The 19696-nt window shown below is 37.8% G+C and overlaps 1 protein-coding gene across 6 annotated transcripts in view; it reads right to left on the bottom strand.

The window, feature by feature from the left end:
* Dlg2 (discs large MAGUK scaffold protein 2) overlaps positions 1–19696 on the bottom strand; it is a 1891758-nt gene that overhangs the window by 656990 nt on the left and 1215072 nt on the right. For all 6 annotated transcript variants that reach the window (XM_029479404.1, XM_021169155.2, XM_021169152.2 and 3 more), the window contains one exon: positions 16908–16961. In XM_029479404.1, the coding sequence (XP_029335264.1) occupies positions 16908–16961 (54 nt within the window). The remainder of the gene's footprint in view (positions 1–16907; positions 16962–19696) is intronic.

The raw sequence follows: 19696 nt of genomic DNA, 5'->3' as shown, positions 1-19696 counted from the left end.
TATATATATATATATATATATATATATATATATATACATGTAGTTTTAAATGCATTGAATCCCTGTGATTTAATCCATGTCATTCTTTCATTCTTTCTGGGCATGTATGTTCTGGGTTACTGGAATTTAGAAATGAATAAAACATAGTCTAGGTTTAAGAAGTTCATGGTCAAATCCAAGGACAGCTATGTGAGCACAGAACTGAATATAAGATCAGCTCCAGTCAGGCAGAAGAATCAGCAAGGAGTTCAAAGGGAAAAGACTGTGAAAATTTCCAGTAACAGGGACAACTTATGCTGTTCTCCAAATTTGAAATAATGAGACACATAAGAAACTATACATGTATACTGAGGATTGGGCAAAGACAAGGAGCAGATCAGCAGAGACAACAGAAATGTTCCTCACAGCCATGCCTGTTATAGAAAAAAGTTAACATCTGGAAAGATATAATTGAAAAGACAACCCTCCTTATAAGAGAAACTGATATTACTATACAGGGAGTGATGACAGCAAGTATTGTTAATTACCTCTCATTATTCACTTCCCTCTTTTCCTCCAAAATTACTATCTATGGCAAGTAAATAATTTATTGTGTGGAAACTCTGAAAGTATCCTTAAAGGTCTAAGGGACAAATGTAATGCCTCATCTTGCTGAAAATGTAATGTTATAATGTGATGACATAATGGTTGGAACTATAGCAGTCACTTGAACCATGGCCGAGAAAAAGTGTGGGTAGCCTCATACTTAAAAGAGTTAAAGCAGAACTACGTTAGATGCCATAAACTGAGCCACACTTTAACACCCATTTTCCTATAATTTTTATCACTTTTATTTGAGTATCCACTGATCCCCATTCTTAGTGATACAATCACAAGTATATGGAATAATTTCAAGAAGAATGCAGCACATGAAGCAGTTTCTGGAGGAAATACAGAAGATAATCAGTTAAAAAAATCAAATGATAAGGCACCATAGAAAACTAGTAAATCCAGAGCAATCAAGTTCATAGTGAATTCAGGAAACATCTGTGTAGTATGAGTACAGGTTATAGTAGTGCAGGAGAAACGGCACGGATGAGGGGTGGTGATGGCAGTAGAGATGGTAAGGCCAAATAGTCATAAATAACATATATTTTAATTTTAAGCGGGGCTTTAAAGGACTTTAGGTGATTGAATGTCAGGGTCATAAATGATTTTTTTTGGAATTTCACAGAACTGGGAACAAGAGGAGAAGGAGGAGGAAAAGGAGGGGGAGGAGAAAGAAGAGAAGTAGGAGGAAAGGGAGGAGGAGGAGGAGGAAGAGGAGAAGGAAGAGGAGGAGGAGGAGGAGGAGGAGGAGGAGGAGAAGAAGAAGAAGAAGAAGAAGAAGAAGAAGAAGAAGAAGAAGAAGAAGAAGAAGAAGAAGAAGAGAAGACAGACAGACAGACAGACAGAAAGAAAGAAAGAAAGAAAGAAAGAAAGAAAGAAAGAAAGAAAGAAAGAAAGACTTTTTGTGGGGTGATTGCATGAGTGTGTATGTATGTGGGGGGTTGTATGTGATGTGGGTGTGTGTTTGTGTATGTATGTGTGTATGTGTGTGTGGATATGCTGTGTGGATGTGGTGTACGTGTGTGTGTGTGTGTGTGCTTCTGTGTGTATGGGGTGTGTGTTTAGGGATGAACCCCAGAAGTTATTTCAAAAGCAAGTACAATAATCTAGGATATTAAGGGATGTGGATTTAAATCCTGAGTAAAAAGATGATGGGCTCTAAATAAGCGACACTTAGCAAGCCAATGTTCCAAGAATTAGTGACCACATTGATGTAGAAACAGAAGCAGAATGAAGTCAGGATATCTCCCAGTGATATAATGTGGTTTTCGAAATTGAGTTAATGGTGAAGTGAAGTAAAAGAAGAAATAAGCAAACAAATAAAATACCTCAAAAGGAAAAAGAATTTGTGGAATATACTGAGCAAAAGAAAAAGTGCAACAAAAAGATATTTCCTTGGTTAATGACATTTCTTGTACTTTGGTGACATCTCACATTCATTTTCTCACAGAGAACTCCAGTGACCTTACATTCCAAATGAGCCATATCTTCCAACTCCCAATGGAATGCCCACATAGTTTTGCTTTATTGTCTTCAGAGCACTTGTGGTGATAGCTTTTCTTTTGTGTGTCACCTGTTCTGCATAGAATGTAAGCTGAGGGTAGGGACTTGGTATAGTTGTTCAAGAATAAACAAACAGGACACATTCATCATATGAATGAACAACTACTGCACTTCAGAGAGGTATGGAACCAATATTGGCACGGACTGGCTGTCAATTTACAGAATTAATAACCGGAATTCTGAAACAGTACTGAGAGATGGGGTCATCGGGAAGTAATTAGATTCTAAGGGCAAGACTTTCATGATGGGATTGGAGTCTTTAAAAAGTTACAGGAGAGAAACTTTTCTACTTTCTACTTTTTGTCATGTTAAGATAGAGCATGAAGATGGTCAGTTGTTATAAACTAGCCAAGAGGCCTCAGCTGAACTCCATTCCACTGGCACCCTGACCTCAAACTTCCCAAGCCAGAAATGTGGCAAAGACATTTCTGTTATGTGAGCCACAGCTTACTCTGTTTCATTTCAGTAGACTTCATGAAACAGATTATAAGGAGCAAAATAATGAATGTGCCAGTGCTTGGTCAGGGGAGCCCAGGCATTTTATGGCTGAGAGACTGAGCCCTGGCAATGCCCACAAAGACTTCCTCATGTGACAGCCAATTTGTGGGGAGGCATCTGAGGATCTGAGACAAACCAAACAATCCATTAACCAATGACATAAACTTTGGAATCTCATCATCTCAAAATATCGTTTAGCTTCTTTTGCCCTCAAACAATGGCTTCTTCTATGGATATTTTCAGGATAAAATAAAATAGAAGGCATGGAAGTATGCTGACTCAGGAGTTTGCATTCATTTATTTTGGGATCACTCTCACTCTCTCCATGTTATTAGACACAGCGCCATCATCACCAGCTGTCCTCTTTTCATATTCCAGCCTGTATTTCAACTTTCACAAGCAACATGCTTTTTAAATGCTTGATAACTTCCTACATTTACTACAATCTGGAAGAGCTCCCCCGCCCACCTTTGTAGTTTTCCCATCTTTTCTTCATGAGGTATATAACAACCTTAGCTGCTTTCAAATGTCACCCTTTTTCCCATCTCTAAGGAACTCAGAAAATAGGATCAGTAGAATAATGCTATTTCTGCTGCATGCCCTCAGTGTCTGATGTGAGCAGGTTAGTTGTTTCTTTGCTTGAGATTTTTCACTTTAAAAGTGGAGACTATAGTCATACTTCTTGTGGCTTACTTTTGGGATTTAAGAGATTGACATATGCAAAATGTTGAATGGTAAAAAAGAAAATAACCTATTGTTCAAACCTTTCTGTCAAACCATGAATGAAGTTGGGTTATTCTCATATCAGGATTATGCATTAGTTGTACTTTTCCACATTTTATCAAATGAGAAATTAAGTCTCAGGAAGTTTAAGTAACTTCTCAAATTCATTCTAGTCAAAAGGCAACACTGCTGCTTCTCAATCCAAGAGCCAGTTCTACTGGATGTCAAATCTGTGCTCTCTGATGTGATATTTCATCTTAATGGAGCCAGTTCATTTCTGTATCAAAGAAGATATACGCTAAACTAAGTTATCAAATAACTTGAAGTACATATGAAGATAGTGAAATGGGCCAATAGACACAGGCAGCTTAGAAGGTAGGGCATGGGGAAAGTTTCTTGAAGACTTGGGTCTGAGAGGAGCTTGATGTCTTATTGTTATTCATAACATTTAGACCTCAGGTTATGAGCAGTACCTAAAGGTCAAAGCTAGACCCACTTTCAGCCATTATTTAACTTGTAAGTTTCTGTTTGCAACATTAGGAACCCTTAAGCTATGCTGCTCAAGCTCCATCTATGCTTCCCATCTTAATTAACCCAATTACAACTCATAAATGGTGACACATGTCAGAAGAACAGCCCTTGGAGGGTATTTTAGTAACTTGAACATGTCTGAACCTAGAGAGTGTTCTTTGCATGGATGGCTGTGTTAGCAAGACTAAGTCAGTTACCAAGTTAGACAGGGACAACGCTTGCTCTATTGCCTAAAAGGAGTGTATTCAATGAATTAAGCAATCTCCTTCAAGTAGCTTTCCAGAGTCACACCGGGTAAAGAGACTACATATTTAAACATCATTTAGGGGTTTATGATCTATTCCACAATGTCATTATTGAATTCTTCCAAAAATAATTAGCAACAAAAGTCTTTCTATAATTTTTTAAAATTCTGAGTCAGAATGGAAAGCCTGTTTTCTACCTCTAAGATAGTAATTCTTAAACTTAGCCTCACCAAAGAATCATGCTGTGGGATGGGTAATGCCTCAAGTCTATGCCCATGTTATACCCAGACCTACTAAGAGGGAATCTTCATTTGTAGAATAGCATGTCAATATTTCTAAGATGCTATGTTTACTAGCTTTGAGAATAACATCCTTAATGAGACAAGCAAACCACCAAAGAAAGAAAAGAAAAAAGGAAACTAAAATTTCCATTGCAGCCTATTTGATATCAGGATCTGATATTTCAAGACCTCTCTTTCTCCATATGGCATCTCAGTAGATTGCTTTTCGTTGGTTCATGTTATTGATTATTTAAAATAAAACATTTTTGGGGGGCAATACACCATTTAGTGCGGTTCACAGAAACTGGGGTTATTAAAACTCATTTCTACTAAAGTGTCTTTTAAATCAGTAAAGTTTCTCATGAAATGGAAACTTATCTTGATTTTCAGATGTTCAGAGAAACCTGGAATTCCTAAATGACAACAGAAGAGAAATAGTTTAAGATTGAAGTATGAGACACTTTGGGAACTGAAGATGCAGTGTGAAAGTTCCATTGAAGCAAGACATCGCTCTCCTTTCCAGAAGGTAAGGAGCTATAGTTTTCTCCCAAGAGTTGGTCCTTAAAATTATCAGTATAGAGCAGTCAGTTTAGGGACCCAACAACTTGCTTGGTGGGAGTATGACACACTTTTGCTACCAGCACTTAGAAGACAGATATAGACAGATTTCTGAGCTCAAGGGCAGCTTGGTCTAATTTTAGGACATCAAGAGCTACACAAAGAAACCTTGTCTCAAAACAACACAACACAAAACAAACAAACTAAAAAACTTGACAAAATATATGAAGCTTCAAATCCCATTCCCAAGGTCATGGAAAATGTTTTAAATATTTCTGCCATTTGTTTGAAGTGTAGTGTTTTAATTTAATAGAAATGGGATACTCTTACAAATGAAAGAAGACTCATTTCTTACTTATTGAATCATTCTATCTTCATTCAGATATTGTTTTTACTCCTGTTCTTTTTGTTCTTTTCCTCGCACTACTGTGTGCTTGTATCCCATTAACCAGGATCCTCTTTGCTTCATGTATGACTGCCTTCATTTTCTTCCAAAGTGCACTTGACAGAGAAAGGACATTAGTCTACAGGGTCACAGAACAGGTTGTGAATGAACATGTCAGTTTTCAAGTGAAGCCAATAAATTGAGGACATCCCTTGCAGGTGGCCATATGCCCCTTGAGTCATGTGATAAAAGCAAATACACATATATTACCAGAATAATACAATATTTTCACACAATAGTCATTCTGTTAAAATGGCTCAATTTGAACACAGTTTGGTGTAAAAGAGATATATTTTTGTTCTCATTCTTATCCTACTATGTTTAAAGACCTGGATTACATAGTACTTGAAACTTAAAGCCAAGCAAAGCACAATTCTATGTAGCTAATGTTAGGAGCTACTGGTATACAGTGAGAAATAAGGCAAGCACTAATTTAGCATATGAATGACTGGCACAATTATTTTATTTTTCTTTTCTTTCTTTTTTTTTGTTGTTGGGTTTTTTTTGTTTGTTTGTTTTTGTTTTTGTTTTTGTTTTTTTGAGACAGGGTTTCTCTGTGTAGCCCTGGCTGTCCTGGAACTCACTCTGTATATCAGGCTGGCCACGAACTCAGAAATCTGCCTGCTTCTGCCTCCCAAGTGCTGGGATTAAAGGCATGCACCACCACTGCCCAGTTGACTGGCACAATTCTTATGGGCAAAGAACTTTCAGTTATCACTGAAGCTTAGAACAGCGATCAGTAATGTTTATTTCCTCATATTCCTATTGACAAGCAATGAGTGCATTTGCATCCCCCACAAAGGCTAACCTATTGGGTGGCCTTTTTCCTCATAATTACAATAATACCACTTTTATGCATAAAATGCATAAATCAGAAATGATATAAACTGTGGTCTCCCTTTCCCCCACCTGCTTGAACCTGCTTGCTCAAGGGTGGAGCTTCCTGCTCATTCGTCCTACCACGCCTACTTCTGGACCCTGCCTTTGCTGCTTGGAGGCACACACGTGTTCGTCCTGCTACTGGACCCCGAGATTGTTTGGCGGGAAATCGGGTTCCCTCCCCCTTCCTTTATAACTGAGTGTCTGGAAATAGTAAAATTGAGCTTTGATCAGAATCTTGTCTTAGCTTCATTCCCTTCTCTCGCCGCCAGCCCCTCTTCTCTTCCAGGTTTCCAAAATGCCTTTCCAGGCTAGAACCCAGGCTGTGATCTGCTGGCCGGACACAACAATAAACCATAATGGAAAAGTCCTCATGTTTCTTTATGCTTCATCTTCAGCATCCTCTGGGCAAAAGGCCCTATTGTTGAAGAACTCTACCATCTGCACTGGGAGAGTGACAATTCTGGCTGATTCTCGGCATTTCTTATTATTCCCATACAACTCATCCAAGAGCTATAAAATCTAATTGGACCTCTAACCTCCCCTTCTCAGAAGCAGCATTAGTTTAGATGAAACCTGTAGGATATGAAGGAAGGAGCCAGGCAGATTTAAAGCATATTTTTTTCCACACCATGCACAATCCCATTTTCTAACTTATTATTTATTCAATAGACTATGATAATATTTTTGAAAGGGCCCAAATGATTTACAAAAAGATTAAAGACTGTTTCAAATTAATGCACTGTGACTTATATTTATACTCTGTGTGCTGTTAGCTAGTATTTTATTTATCTCTTCTGTATCCACTATTTTCTACCTATGCTTCACTTCACTTTACTTTAGGGTCTCAACTAAGTAGGAAAAGTACATTGGAAATTGTGGAGCAACATTCCTTGGGCTTGGGGTTGCTTCTTCATGCATCATGTGAGATGGTTGATAGCATCTCTATACATGGGTAAGAGAAAAGGGTCCCAACCGCTAAGGTTAAGACTATATAGTGCTGGGATGGGCTGTGGATTTTCTTTTTTTTTTTTTTTTTATATGTAAGTACACTGTAGCTGTCTTCAGACACTCCAGAAGAGGGAGTCAGATCTTGTTATGGATGGTTGTGAGCCACCATGTGGTTGTTGGGATCTGAACTCCAGACCTTCGGAAGAACAATCGGGTGCTCTTACCCACTGAGCCATCTCACCAGCCCAAGGGCTGTGGATTTTCTAATGAGCCTCAGCTATGCAGACACTCCTCTGGATTATTTCAAACTTTTTCAGATCTTACTATGTCAAGCTAAACATCTTTGAACAGGAACATCTCTTTGCCTAGGTATAGGAATTGTGTGCCTTCTTAGCATCCATGCCTAGAAAAAGGGCCTACATGGCAATTTCTCATCAACAATAATCTCTATGTGAACAAATTTTAATTTTTCCATTGTCTTCCCCTTTAAGTCCAATGTAGCAGATTAAAATAAAGGCTTTCTCCTGACTGAAGGGATGAATCAGCAGCTAAAGGCACTGGCTGCTCTTCCAGAGGGCTTGAGTTCAATTCCCAACAACATGGTGGATCACAGTAATCTATAAGAGGAGCTGATATCCTCTTCTGGTGTGCATGAAGACAGAGCGCATGTGCACTATATATATATAGTGTGTGTGTGTGTGTGAGTGTGTGTGTGTGTGTGTGTGTGTATACACTGTGTGTGTATATATATATATATATATATATATATATATATATATATATATATTAAAAAGGCTTCATTAGAGTATGTAATTTTATATAGAGGAGCCAGCCCACTATTCTATATTGAGTTGTATGGGGAAGAAACATGGAACTAGCCTGGTGAGTGAGTCAGTAGGTCAATTTAATTTTATTTAAAGTTTCACCCAATTTTGAGATTTATTTTGATTTCACATTAAGGAAATAATGAAAGAATAACTGAAATTTCATGAAAATGTCTTGTAATTATTTACATTGACTTCTATTGTCATATATGATTGCTTTGCAGATCAAGGTCCTGAGAGCAGAGACCATGTTCTCTCTGTACATGAGGATACTCCTCGAGTCTGAAAGAGTACTGACTCTTTATAGATTTGGAAATAACCCCAAAGTAAAGGAAATAAAACAACTCACAAAAGTTGGAAGGATAAATTGATAATGAATTAAGTAATATAATTATAGATAGCTATTACATAAGATTGTATTATTATTTGTGTGTGGTATATTCATGTGTGTCTGCTCTATGTAAGTGTGTGTGTGTGTGTGTTTATGAGGACAAGAACCTGGATTTATATGAGATTGTGAATAGTTTGAAAAGCATAGAATCTGTGAGTTAAAAATCAGCCCTTTTGGAAGAGCAGTAAATGTTCTTGTACACTGAGTCATCTTTCTAGCCCTGGTCTCTTGGCTTTTAAAAGTAACTCTACTATTTCTAACTTATTTATTAGTTACTTATTATCTAAGCAGTTCTGTCTGTTCTGTAGAACTTTCAAGAAAAATAGACATGTAATAGTTTCATTATTTTTTATCACTTGTTTTTCTTTATTTTATGTTTCTTTATTCTTGAGAATGTCATAAATGCACATACCAAAATATGATTATGTCCACCCTTCTTTTCCCCCTTCTCCCTCCCCTCATGCCTTAGTTAAGGTTTCAATTACTGTGATTAAACACCATGTCCAAAAGTAACCTGGGGAGGAAAGGGTTTATTTTAGCTTACGTTTATTTCAGTTCCCTGTGAAAGTCTACCATTGGGGGAAGTCAAGGCAGGGTCTCAAAGCGGGCCGAAACCCAGAGGCAGATGCTGATGCAGAGGCCAAGGAGAAGTGATGCATGTTTGCTTGCTATTAGTGACTTTGCTCAGTCAGCTTTTTTATAGCACCCAGGATGACCAGCCCAGGGCTAGAATTGACCACAGTGAGCTGGGCCCAGCCATGTTAATCAAAAGTCTTCCTAACAGAGCTTATTAAGGTTTAATAGGCAAACATTCTATACGTTTTAAATAGTTTTCAATTTAGGTAGCCTTGTCTGAGACCTTAGAGTCCTTTCATTATAAGCTCCAGGCAATGTTGCTGCTGTTGCTAGTTCATAGGCACACATACCCTGTGTGCACAACTCGGGATGTGGGTGTGCATCTGGCCAACATAACTATTCGTCTTCTGTGAAGTAGCTATGCTTTCTGTACTGTATCCTTGTCACAACTCAAGGTTAAGTTGTAGGAACATTTTATTTAATCAAAGGCAAAGCCTCACCCTACTTTCTGGCTGTGATCAATGTTAATTAAACACCTACACGTTAGCAGACTACTCATGAAACCCTCTACAAGGTCAATGTTAAACTAACTTTACACAAACCGACACCAAGGCTTAGACATACAATGTGACTTAAGCCAAACACACTGGTGTCTCAGAACCAGTATGCATGAAAAGAAAACCAGTCTGTGCCACTATAGTCAGTGCTAAAATCATGGAAGTTGAACAACCTCAGCACTATGTGAGAGTCTGTCAGAAATGCCAACTTCCCAGCTGTGCCTTAAGGCTCCAGTACATAGCCTGCATCTTCCAATCTCCAGGGACTTCATATGCATAGTAACAGCTGAACATTATAGGTCTGTCCCACATCTTGCCTTCTAGAGTGTGATGACAAGTTAAAGAGTAAGGGAATCTACTGATTTTGACAATTGAGAAATGCACTTAAATTGCTAGGTTTGATAGTGGAACAAATATTGATGGCCTTGCCTCTACTGATGATTTTTTCTTGCCTCATGGGCACAGTTTAGTCAAAATTAAACTGCTTTCTGACAGGTAAGAATTTTTCATCTCTGAGCAGTATTTCGGATAAAACCATCAACAATATAAGTTTTAGTAGTGCTCATAAGGAGGCAAGAAATAAGAAAACCTGTTTGCTGAAGGATAAATGCACTAACCTCATAAAACCCTTCCAAAATTGTTTTACCATTAGTAATCATTCCTAAGATGGTTCAAAGAAATAAATGTTTTTTATAAAGCTGTCTGTTTTGATGTGAGTACAAGTCTGAATCACAAGACTCTGCTATTGAACACAGTGATCTAAAGAAATCATGCCATAAGTGTCCATCCTCATAACTAAGGGCGTTATTATTCCTCACTTCTAAAATACCACCTGCTCCTAAGAGAGAGAGCTTTCCCATCACTTCCTGCTCCTGGTGCCAGGCACTTGTGTAATTTATACCTCACTAACAAACACCTTCCAGCCTCAAACCCACTCCCTAGCTCCCCAAATGAACCTTAATGCCAGAAAACGTTTATCTGCTCCAGAATCCAGGGTATGCTTAGTTTTCCTCTCATCCACCTCTCTTCCTTCACTTATATTGTCTACCTTATTTTACTTTTCCCATCACCACCTTGGCCTCAGTCCCAGAACTATGGCTCTCTTTGCACCCAATAACATGTCTGGCTAGGTTATACAGCCTTGATTGTTTCCCAGTGACTTTTACATATGTGATCTTCTTGAGCCAAGTTCAGGAGGTGATGAGTTCTATGGGCCTTCTCATATTCTTTGTAATCTAATTCTTCATATAACTTTTCTGTTCTCTTCTACTTCTTCCCTCTTCTATATTCTTGGAAGGCTTTCCCAAAGATCAAATTTAACCCCGATGGCCTTCTTTCTACCACCACTTCTATTTCATGCAAGCTTAAGTTTCTACTTCTGTATCAGGTGATATTTCTTCAAGGCCATAATACATTATGTTATGGTTTTATGATTTATCACATACTTACTCAATCTTTTCCATGAATGCAATGATATGATTTTTTTTCTGGACCATAGGTTGTAAGTTCAACATGAAGAGATGCCCTACTAGGTTTAACTTGTGGTCCTGTACTGTGGTGTGTTCACCAACATTCCCAGCATAGCAAGGGAAGTCACAATTTCATCTCCTGATCCAGCCTACCTCATGCTTCACAGATGCAGTAAGGGCAGAATTATGTTCAGGAGAAAGAGATTCTCACTGTTGTATGCCACTGACCTTATGGCTGCTACACACCAAAAATGGTTGTTACCTGGGGTCACAGGAAGTAGTAAGTGATGCTTCAGAGTTCAATGGCTATGCTAAGTTTGCAGGAAATATGGAACATTTGCAGTGATTGATCTCCTGCTGGCTGAAATTGAAAACTCATGATGCTCATGGCTTCTCCTTCCCAGGGCACATTTCTAGAAAACTGCCCCCCCCCCACACACACAAATCAGTTGGACTCTAGAGAAGTTCGGAGGAACAGAAAACATTCTAGGATCTCTTCAATTAGTTTTATTTCTAGAGAACTAAAGGGGCTCAACATTGAACCCTGACATGCCTGGTGGAAGGATAAAGCAGGGAAGGGCACAGCAAGAAGGTCACAGAGAGCTTCCATACACTCTGGACTTCTAAGAACAGAATACTTTTGAGTTTTTAGCATAAAAAGGCATAAGAAAATTGAGTAAAATGTAGTAAATAGAGTTTTGACATAAGATCTCTCTCTCCTCTGTCCCATTGAGTCTCTTTGAGAGATTTTAATGTTGATAGAAAGACTCACACATTTCATGCAAGGCTGGGCTGTACACATGCAAAGTCATACCTGACCTTGAAATGTATGACAATATGTGTAACTAGGCTTTTAGGTAATACAAACATGAGAACCTTATTGATGGCAGGACTCTAATGTTCCATACCTTCTTGAAAAATCAGAATTTTTTTAAAATATCTTTTGTACCTCCAGTAGACACATAAAAATTTTCCTTTGACTCCAGACGCTTCTTTTATTCTGACTGCCCTCTGCATATATGCCAAGAAGCCATTTTCATCAGAACCATTTATATCTCAAAATCTAATTTACTCATCAGCAAAATTAGTACATTTATATATAAGGAAATTATTTTCGAGGAGCACTCCAAAATACAAGCCGAAACCTGTCATTCAGGTAATATTTTTAAAGAAGAAAATGTTCTATGCAACATGACTAAAATACCTCGGGGAACTCTGAAGTCATTTTTTCATTAAATAGAGCTGAAATTATGTGAACAAGTAGAACATGGGAAAGAAAGAAGCAAACAAAGTATCGAGCACTGGGGAATGAGAAAATAGAAAATAGACTCTGAAGGGAACAGTGCATTCTTCAAGGTTAGCTACCAAGTACATTAGGGAAGGGGGAGGGGACATTGAGCCTATATCAAGAGCCAAAGATATCCACAGCAATGACTGCACACTAAACCTGCAATTTTCAATAAACATCACATTCATGGTTACTCTATCTGGAAGAAGATATCCATATTTATCAGATTCTTCCAGAGTTTAGCCAAGTGTTGCTGTATAAATTGGAATTTAAAAAATATATCACACACATTTTTACTAATTAGAAGTTAAACAACCATGATTTCATTTTCATATATAAGACCTAATTTAATTCCCTTAACGTTCTCTGAGGTTAGTATTATAATTCATGACTTATGGATTTATATACCTCCAGGAAGATTAAGTTGGTTGCTTAGGAACACACCACCATGGAAATTGGTATGTTTTCACCATTTTGAGCTGTTCAGTATCCCTCTCCATAGACGTTACACTTGAAAAAAATCTAAAGGAGGTTTTTACTTAGTGTAAAAGTATGATTAATCACAAAAAGAAAGCTTTGGGTATGATTAAATAATTAAAGAAAGATACCAAGTTGACTTTTAAGAGAATAAGAGCAACTTAACTAATTGCTTATATGTGTCTGCTTTTACTAGCTAATTGGGACATCAGTAGAGTAGGCCTGTGTAAGATTTTTTATTTGGATCCTATTGATAAGCCTTTTTCACATGTCAGTACCTCACAGTGAAACCATGAGAACTCCAATAGAAATATTGGAGTCACTATTGATTCACTATAAGAAGCAGTTCTACTTGCCAAACCAACCCTGTGATCCATGTCTACCTCTACAAAGCACAGTGTCTTTGTTAATGCCAACTGTCAACTTGAAACAGATTAGAGTCTTCTGAGGGAGTCTCAACTGAAGGTATGCCCAGATCAGACTGGTGTGTAGCCAGGTCTGTAGGGAATTGTATTGACAGATGTAGAAGGGCCCAGCCCACTGCAGGCAGTGGCATCCCTAGGCAGATAGACCTGAGGTATATAAGAAAGCTAACCAGGGAGCCAATTAGTCAACCAGCCAAATCATTTCTCTATGGTTTCTAACTCAGGCACCTGATTTGACTTCAATTCCTTCCCTGAATTCTTTCAATGATGGACTATTGTAGCTGTCCAGCAGACAACTACAGGCAACTGGGTTACCTGAAAGGGGGCCTGGAAATGAAAAGGGCAGGGTTGCAAGAGAATAATGAAGTCAAGACAAAAGTTTCTGATCAAGGCTTAATGTTTAATAGTCAGCACTGCTTTTATATAGGGAGAGCCCACAGACCCATCCTTTGTTTCAGTGAGATTGAGTTGCAAAGCAAGCTCAGCAGGCAGTCTACTGTAGGAAATTGACTCCACCTGGGTGGTGAAGGTTCAATGTGGCAAGCACTTAAGGTCTATTTAGCCTGCTCAAGGCCAGGGGAAGGGTACAGACTCTAACCTGAAAGTATAGTATAAACCAAATAAACTCTCTCTTCCCTCATCTTGCCTTGGGTAAGTGTCTTATCAGCAACAGAAAGGCAACAGAAAGTCAACTAGAACATATTACATTTCTGCTTTGTCAACTATCTTATGCCAAACATATTTGTTTAGAATATTGAATTCCTTACTAAATGGGTTCCTATCCTGAGAAAAGTAGGAGCTCTTTCTAGCAAAATTCCATACAGCAATAGGGTATGTAAGCAACCTTTATTTTGAAGTTGACAGGCTGACTGTACAGGGAGGCGGCAGAAAAACACAAAGAAAGTGGCTGGAAAGCCTTTAAGCAATATTCAGGATATTTAGGGTTATTTCTATTGCACAGAATACTTCAATGAGTTAATTAACCTCCTTAAGACTCAATTTTTCAATATGTACCTCCCCCCAGAGGAAGGAGCTATAGATTTTTTATTTTTGGTTTGTTTGTAATTATTTTATTTATTTACATTTCAAATGTCTCCCTTCTCAGTACCCCCATCATGAGACTCCATCCCACATTCCATAAGTTGCTGTATAAAGTTGCTTTCTTAGTTGACACTTAAGAGAATAAGAGCAACCCCCCAACTTCCCTAACCCTCCTCCCCACCCCTGTCCCTCTGAGAGGCTGCTCCCCAACCATCCCACCTACCCCAGTCTCACTTCCTCAAGCCAGCATCCCTCTTCCCTGGAGCATCTCCTTTCTACACGATTATGTGCTTCCTCTTCCACTGAAGCCAAACAATTCTCTTCTAACCATGTGCCTGGGAGCGCAGACTGGGCTGTGTATGCTCATTGGTCAGTGGCTTAGTCTCTGGGAGCTCCACTGAGTTTAGGTTTGTTTGACACTGTTGGTCTCCCTATGGGGTTGCCATCCCCTTCAGTTCCTTCAATCCTTCCCCTAACTCTTCCATAGAGGTCCCTAACCTCAATCCAACACTTGGCTGTGGATATCTGCATCTGTCTCAGTCAGCTGCTGATAATACCTCTCAGAGGATACCCATGCTAGGTTCCTGTCTGCAAACACCACATAGCATCAGTAACAGTGTCAGAGGTTAGTTGTGTGTGCATGGTATGGATCCCAAGTTGGGCTGGTCATTGGGTGGTCTTTCTTTCAGACTCAGCTCCAGTTTTGTCCCTGCATTTCCTTTAGAATAATTCTGGATCAAAAAATTTGAAGGTAGGTGTTTCATCTCTGCCTCAACTGGGGATTATGTATATCTACTGGAGGTGGACTCTTCAGGATGCATCTCACCCCCGTTGAGTATTTTGGCTAATGTCATCACTCTTGAGTTCTGGTAGCCTCTCTCATCCCAGGTCTCCCGAGATTTTCCAGAGCTTCTCCCCTGTCCCCCACCCAATACTGCTGCATATTTAGATTCACTCTCTTGGCCCTCTGGGCTTCTCTCCTGTAAAAGAAACTTTACTAAAGCTCAAAACACAAATTGAACCTTACATATTTTTTTTTCAATTTTTAAGATATAAAATTAATAGATTATGCTTCATAAGATTGTGAGGATTACTAAATTATACAATTTTTTAAATACTTAAAACAATGTTAGTCATTCAGAAAATAAGGTAGGATGAATGATTTAAAAATGTAGCAGACACCAAGGGACTGTAATATATTACTTTGTTTCATTCTACAGAGCCCTTAACATTGCATAGCCTTCTTGATTCATGTTAGAGAGTTTAAGCAAGTTCTCCCTCTAGTCCTTAACAATTATTGGTCAGGAAGATTTACAGGACACTAGTTCAAAACTTCAGGTGATTCAGCCTGAAGCCAAGCCTGTTTTTATGTCTGTCCTGACCCTGTGTTCCAGTTTAGTCATTTGTTCTGTAATCAAGTCCCAGCCCTGTATTCTAGTTCTGGAATGCTGTTCCCTGTGTCTAAGTACTGGTTTGTAGAACCTGCATGAGACTACCAGTTCTGGGCGGTATGTATTTCTAAAATGGCATCCCACACATGAGACATGCTTTGTTTTATTTGTTGTCTGCAGGAACTGTAAATGTTTACATAAAGATGAACATTTTCAATCTCTCTTGAAACGTTATATGATTTGTCAAGATGGCCTCAAGTAGCTGCTGTCCCCTTTAGAGAGCCATGTGCTTTGTATTTTTCATCTGTGTCTGGGATTTGCTTGGTGCTTCTTAGAACATCTGGTGAGTAGCAAGTACCTGCCTTGTGCCAAATATAAGAACTTCACATGCTTTACTTACTTAAAGGCCAGGAAGCTGTTGTCATGTATCACACTGGCACTTCTACCTGCTCCACATCATCTGTCTGCAGGGATGTGTGATGTTTTTTTTTGTTGTTGTTGTTTGTTTTGTTTTGTTTTTGCCCCTGGTCACTATCAAGTATCTCAGACACTCATAGGCATCCATAATGGCAGTCATTCTCCTACAACTTAATGTGTTGCCAGTCTCTAGAGCTAGAGTCTATCCCCAAATTTTTGGCCATCATAATGATTATGTTCAGTGTCTCGGCTGGTAGTCTACCCCATCCTGTTACTTCATGCTCAGTGGTACCCTTAGTATTTCATTGTCCACATAGTCACAATTTTGTATATTTTATTACATGGAAAATTTACCTGAAAAAATTTCCTTCCAGTTCTAATTAGGAGCCCCAAAGACTCTATCAAATATTTATTTATCAACTCGGTTCCAGTCTATGCAATAAACATTTATCTAAATGTTTGTTTAGCCAGAAACACAATGATGTTAGCCATGTCTGCCACTAGCACTCTTTCCAGGGAACCACCTACCACACAATCTTTTAACACACTTGCCTATGCTTTTCCCTCTCATGACTGGTCACTCTACAAAATCCAAACAAAAGAGAGAAATATTTGTATGACTAAGCCGAGGTTCAGGAGACAACAAAAGAAAATTCACAAAACCAATTATGCATATCATCTTATCAGATTATCCCAACTCAATAGAACTAATTACACAGTAACTGTTAAATTCAGTTGTGTACCACCAGCCTTTTAAAATAAAGTCTTCATAAAAAAAATGTTACTTACATAAGGAATAGTGTCCAAAGTGTCTGTGTTGACAATTATAGGAGCAGGGCTAGCCTAAAGAAAAGAAACAGGAAAAAAATAAGTAATCAATATTCTCTTCAGAAACCAGTTCTGTTACCTTATTTAACAAAGATCACCCTAAGCATTTCCTGAGGTCTGGTACCTGCACTGGGTGGGTGTTGGATCCTGAAATAAGGAGGTTAAGTTTTGACACCTCCCCTCCCTTCAAGGACCTCTTCCCAATGCTTAATAAGGTAAATTAAATTAATCATTCATAGATGTCACATCAATCTTCTCTTAAGATTTAAACAACAACCTAGGGTTTGTGCTACCTAAGAGGTATTTCTATTAAACCAGATGGGAGTTAAAATGTGTGCCATTTCTTTATAAAATGAGTTTGCTGAAGAAATTTGATTTTTCTCTTAAGTAAGCACAGTCAAATCTTGATTAGTATTTAAGCCAGTGTATAACAGTATACAAAACAGGATGAAATACAGGATCACTTACAAATATTAAATATTTCTCATCCATATGCTACATCATCCTTTTACAGTTAAGTATCTATGATCATGAACATTGACAAAATTTAAAAGTCAGAGGTGACAGAAACTCATATTTGATATGGTAAGCTTCTGTTTTTAAAAACATTTTGTATACTTTCCAGTAATTCCCTGTAAAGTTGAATGTGAACCGGCGGAAAACTAATACAGGCATGCTAAAAGCATAGGCATTAGAAAATAAGAGATGGCAATCTATTTGCATCACCAATCTGACTTCATGAATATTGAGTAGATCTAATTTTATTTTCAAGTTTCTAGAACTTTCACATAAACCTTTCATTCATTCCCCAAAGAATCTTTAATCTCTATCCCAAATTACAGATTTCATTTAGATAGGGGAAAATACTCTCATCATGATTAATTGAGAGCTGTCCTATGTGGTGCAGTGTCTTGGCAAGTGCTCAACATTTGGGACATTTCATTAGCTGTGCCCTCTGGAGTTAACAGAGTTAACAGCTCTGTAATGTCAGTCCATGCGAGTGGAATCCTAATGAATAGACTTGCAGCATTCCAATAGGTTTTAGGTGGCAAAATTTTGTTTCTTAACCCAAAAGACTAGCAATAATGAACATAAACTTAATGCACGTATTTATATAGCAGGTCAACCTGATACTCACAGTATGTTATTAATTATAATAAGTACCTTGTAGGTGATAGAGACCTTGGAGAAAGGTAGATCACATATACCCAAACCTAAAAATATTGTCTATAAACAGAATTTTGGAATGGTCAACAGCCTGAGTCAGAGACATGGGCTCAAAGTTGCTGCAGCAATTTCTCAATTAAATACTTTGGGGACTAGACAAGTTCTTGGTGTTATAACCCTGTAATAAGACCCCCTGGATCATTAACCTCTAGGGAGTGGAAATAACAGTAATCATGTTAAAAATATTAATCATCAAAGGAGGATATGAATGTGATTGCACCTTAGAAACTACATTTTAGGATTAATGCTAAATATTTCTAAATGTTCCTAATGATAGACTATTGTCAATATAAACATTCACATATATATGATGGTTGGTAATCTATTTAGACTTCAGAGATCTCAGTGCTGTGCTAGTTTATAGTGAAAACAATGTCACTATTTATTATACACACACACACACACACATATGTGTGTGTGTGTATGTATATAATGATATAATGAGTTTATGTGATACAGAAAACACATTCTCATCTAATCACCAAAAAGCTACACTGATAAGACAGTAGTATCACTATAGCCATGTAAAGATGAAAAATTGAAGTTCAGGAAAAACAATGAAAACTGAAATGTAAATATTGTTTTGGAAGGGTATCAAAATTCACTGTTTTCCCTACTAAGCATCTATATAATCACAGTATCTTGGATCTATCAGTCTATCTATCTCTATCGCTCTATCTCTCTATCTATCTCTATCTCTCTATCTCTCTATCATTATTTACCTTATTTATCTCTACATATTATCTATTATTTACCCTCTATGTGACTTTCAACTGTGTCTTTACTTCTGTCTATTCACATGTCTATATTATACTGTAGTTCTCATTTGCTGACTCTAGCCTTTTGATTTTGTCCCTGAGAGTCACAAACGAGCCTATGTATCCTATCTTTAAATCAATCGAAAACTACCTTTATATTACACTTGGTCTTTGTTATCAAGCATAGCATTGATCACTAAATGCAAATTGAATTGGTCTGGTGCTTTCACTTAAACTTTATTTCTTGTAGGTTATATTTTATGTTGCATGAATAAATTTAAAAGCTCATTTCCTATGCAGTGCTATCTATAACTTTCTGTTTGTGCTCTTTTCCTTTTTCCATATGTAAATTTTGTCTTTGCAACAAGATTCTATATTTTAAAATTAGCAGAGATTATATACTTCTCTAGAATTCTCCATATGAATTGTATATACAGAAGAACAGAAGAATGTTATTATGATTGTTATTAATTGTGTAGGGCTGAGTATCAAAACAAAGGCTTTGCCCATTGATATGCTGTCTACCTTTAGTCTATATCCTCGGGCCTTAGGAATTACAGACTAAATGTAACTATAAAGTTCAGATGAGGACTCAATGAAGGCATTATATATCTTTATAAACTTGATCAAACATTTCCCAAGTAATATCTGAGTTACTCATATATATATAATTTGTTCTTTCTGGCTTCTGTTTCCCTGTTGACTTTTGCAAGGGTCAGAAGTCAAGCCTAGATGGATTTGGTTGGATTTCTGAGTTTTAAAAAT

This window comes from Mus caroli, chromosome 7 (genome assembly GCF_900094665.2).
Source record: "Mus caroli chromosome 7, CAROLI_EIJ_v1.1, whole genome shotgun sequence".
In the NCBI taxonomy this organism is placed as follows: domain Eukaryota; kingdom Metazoa; phylum Chordata; class Mammalia; order Rodentia; family Muridae; genus Mus; species Mus caroli.
The sequence above is the reverse complement of the archived record's forward strand: the minus strand, read 5'-3'. Positions and strand labels throughout refer to the sequence as shown.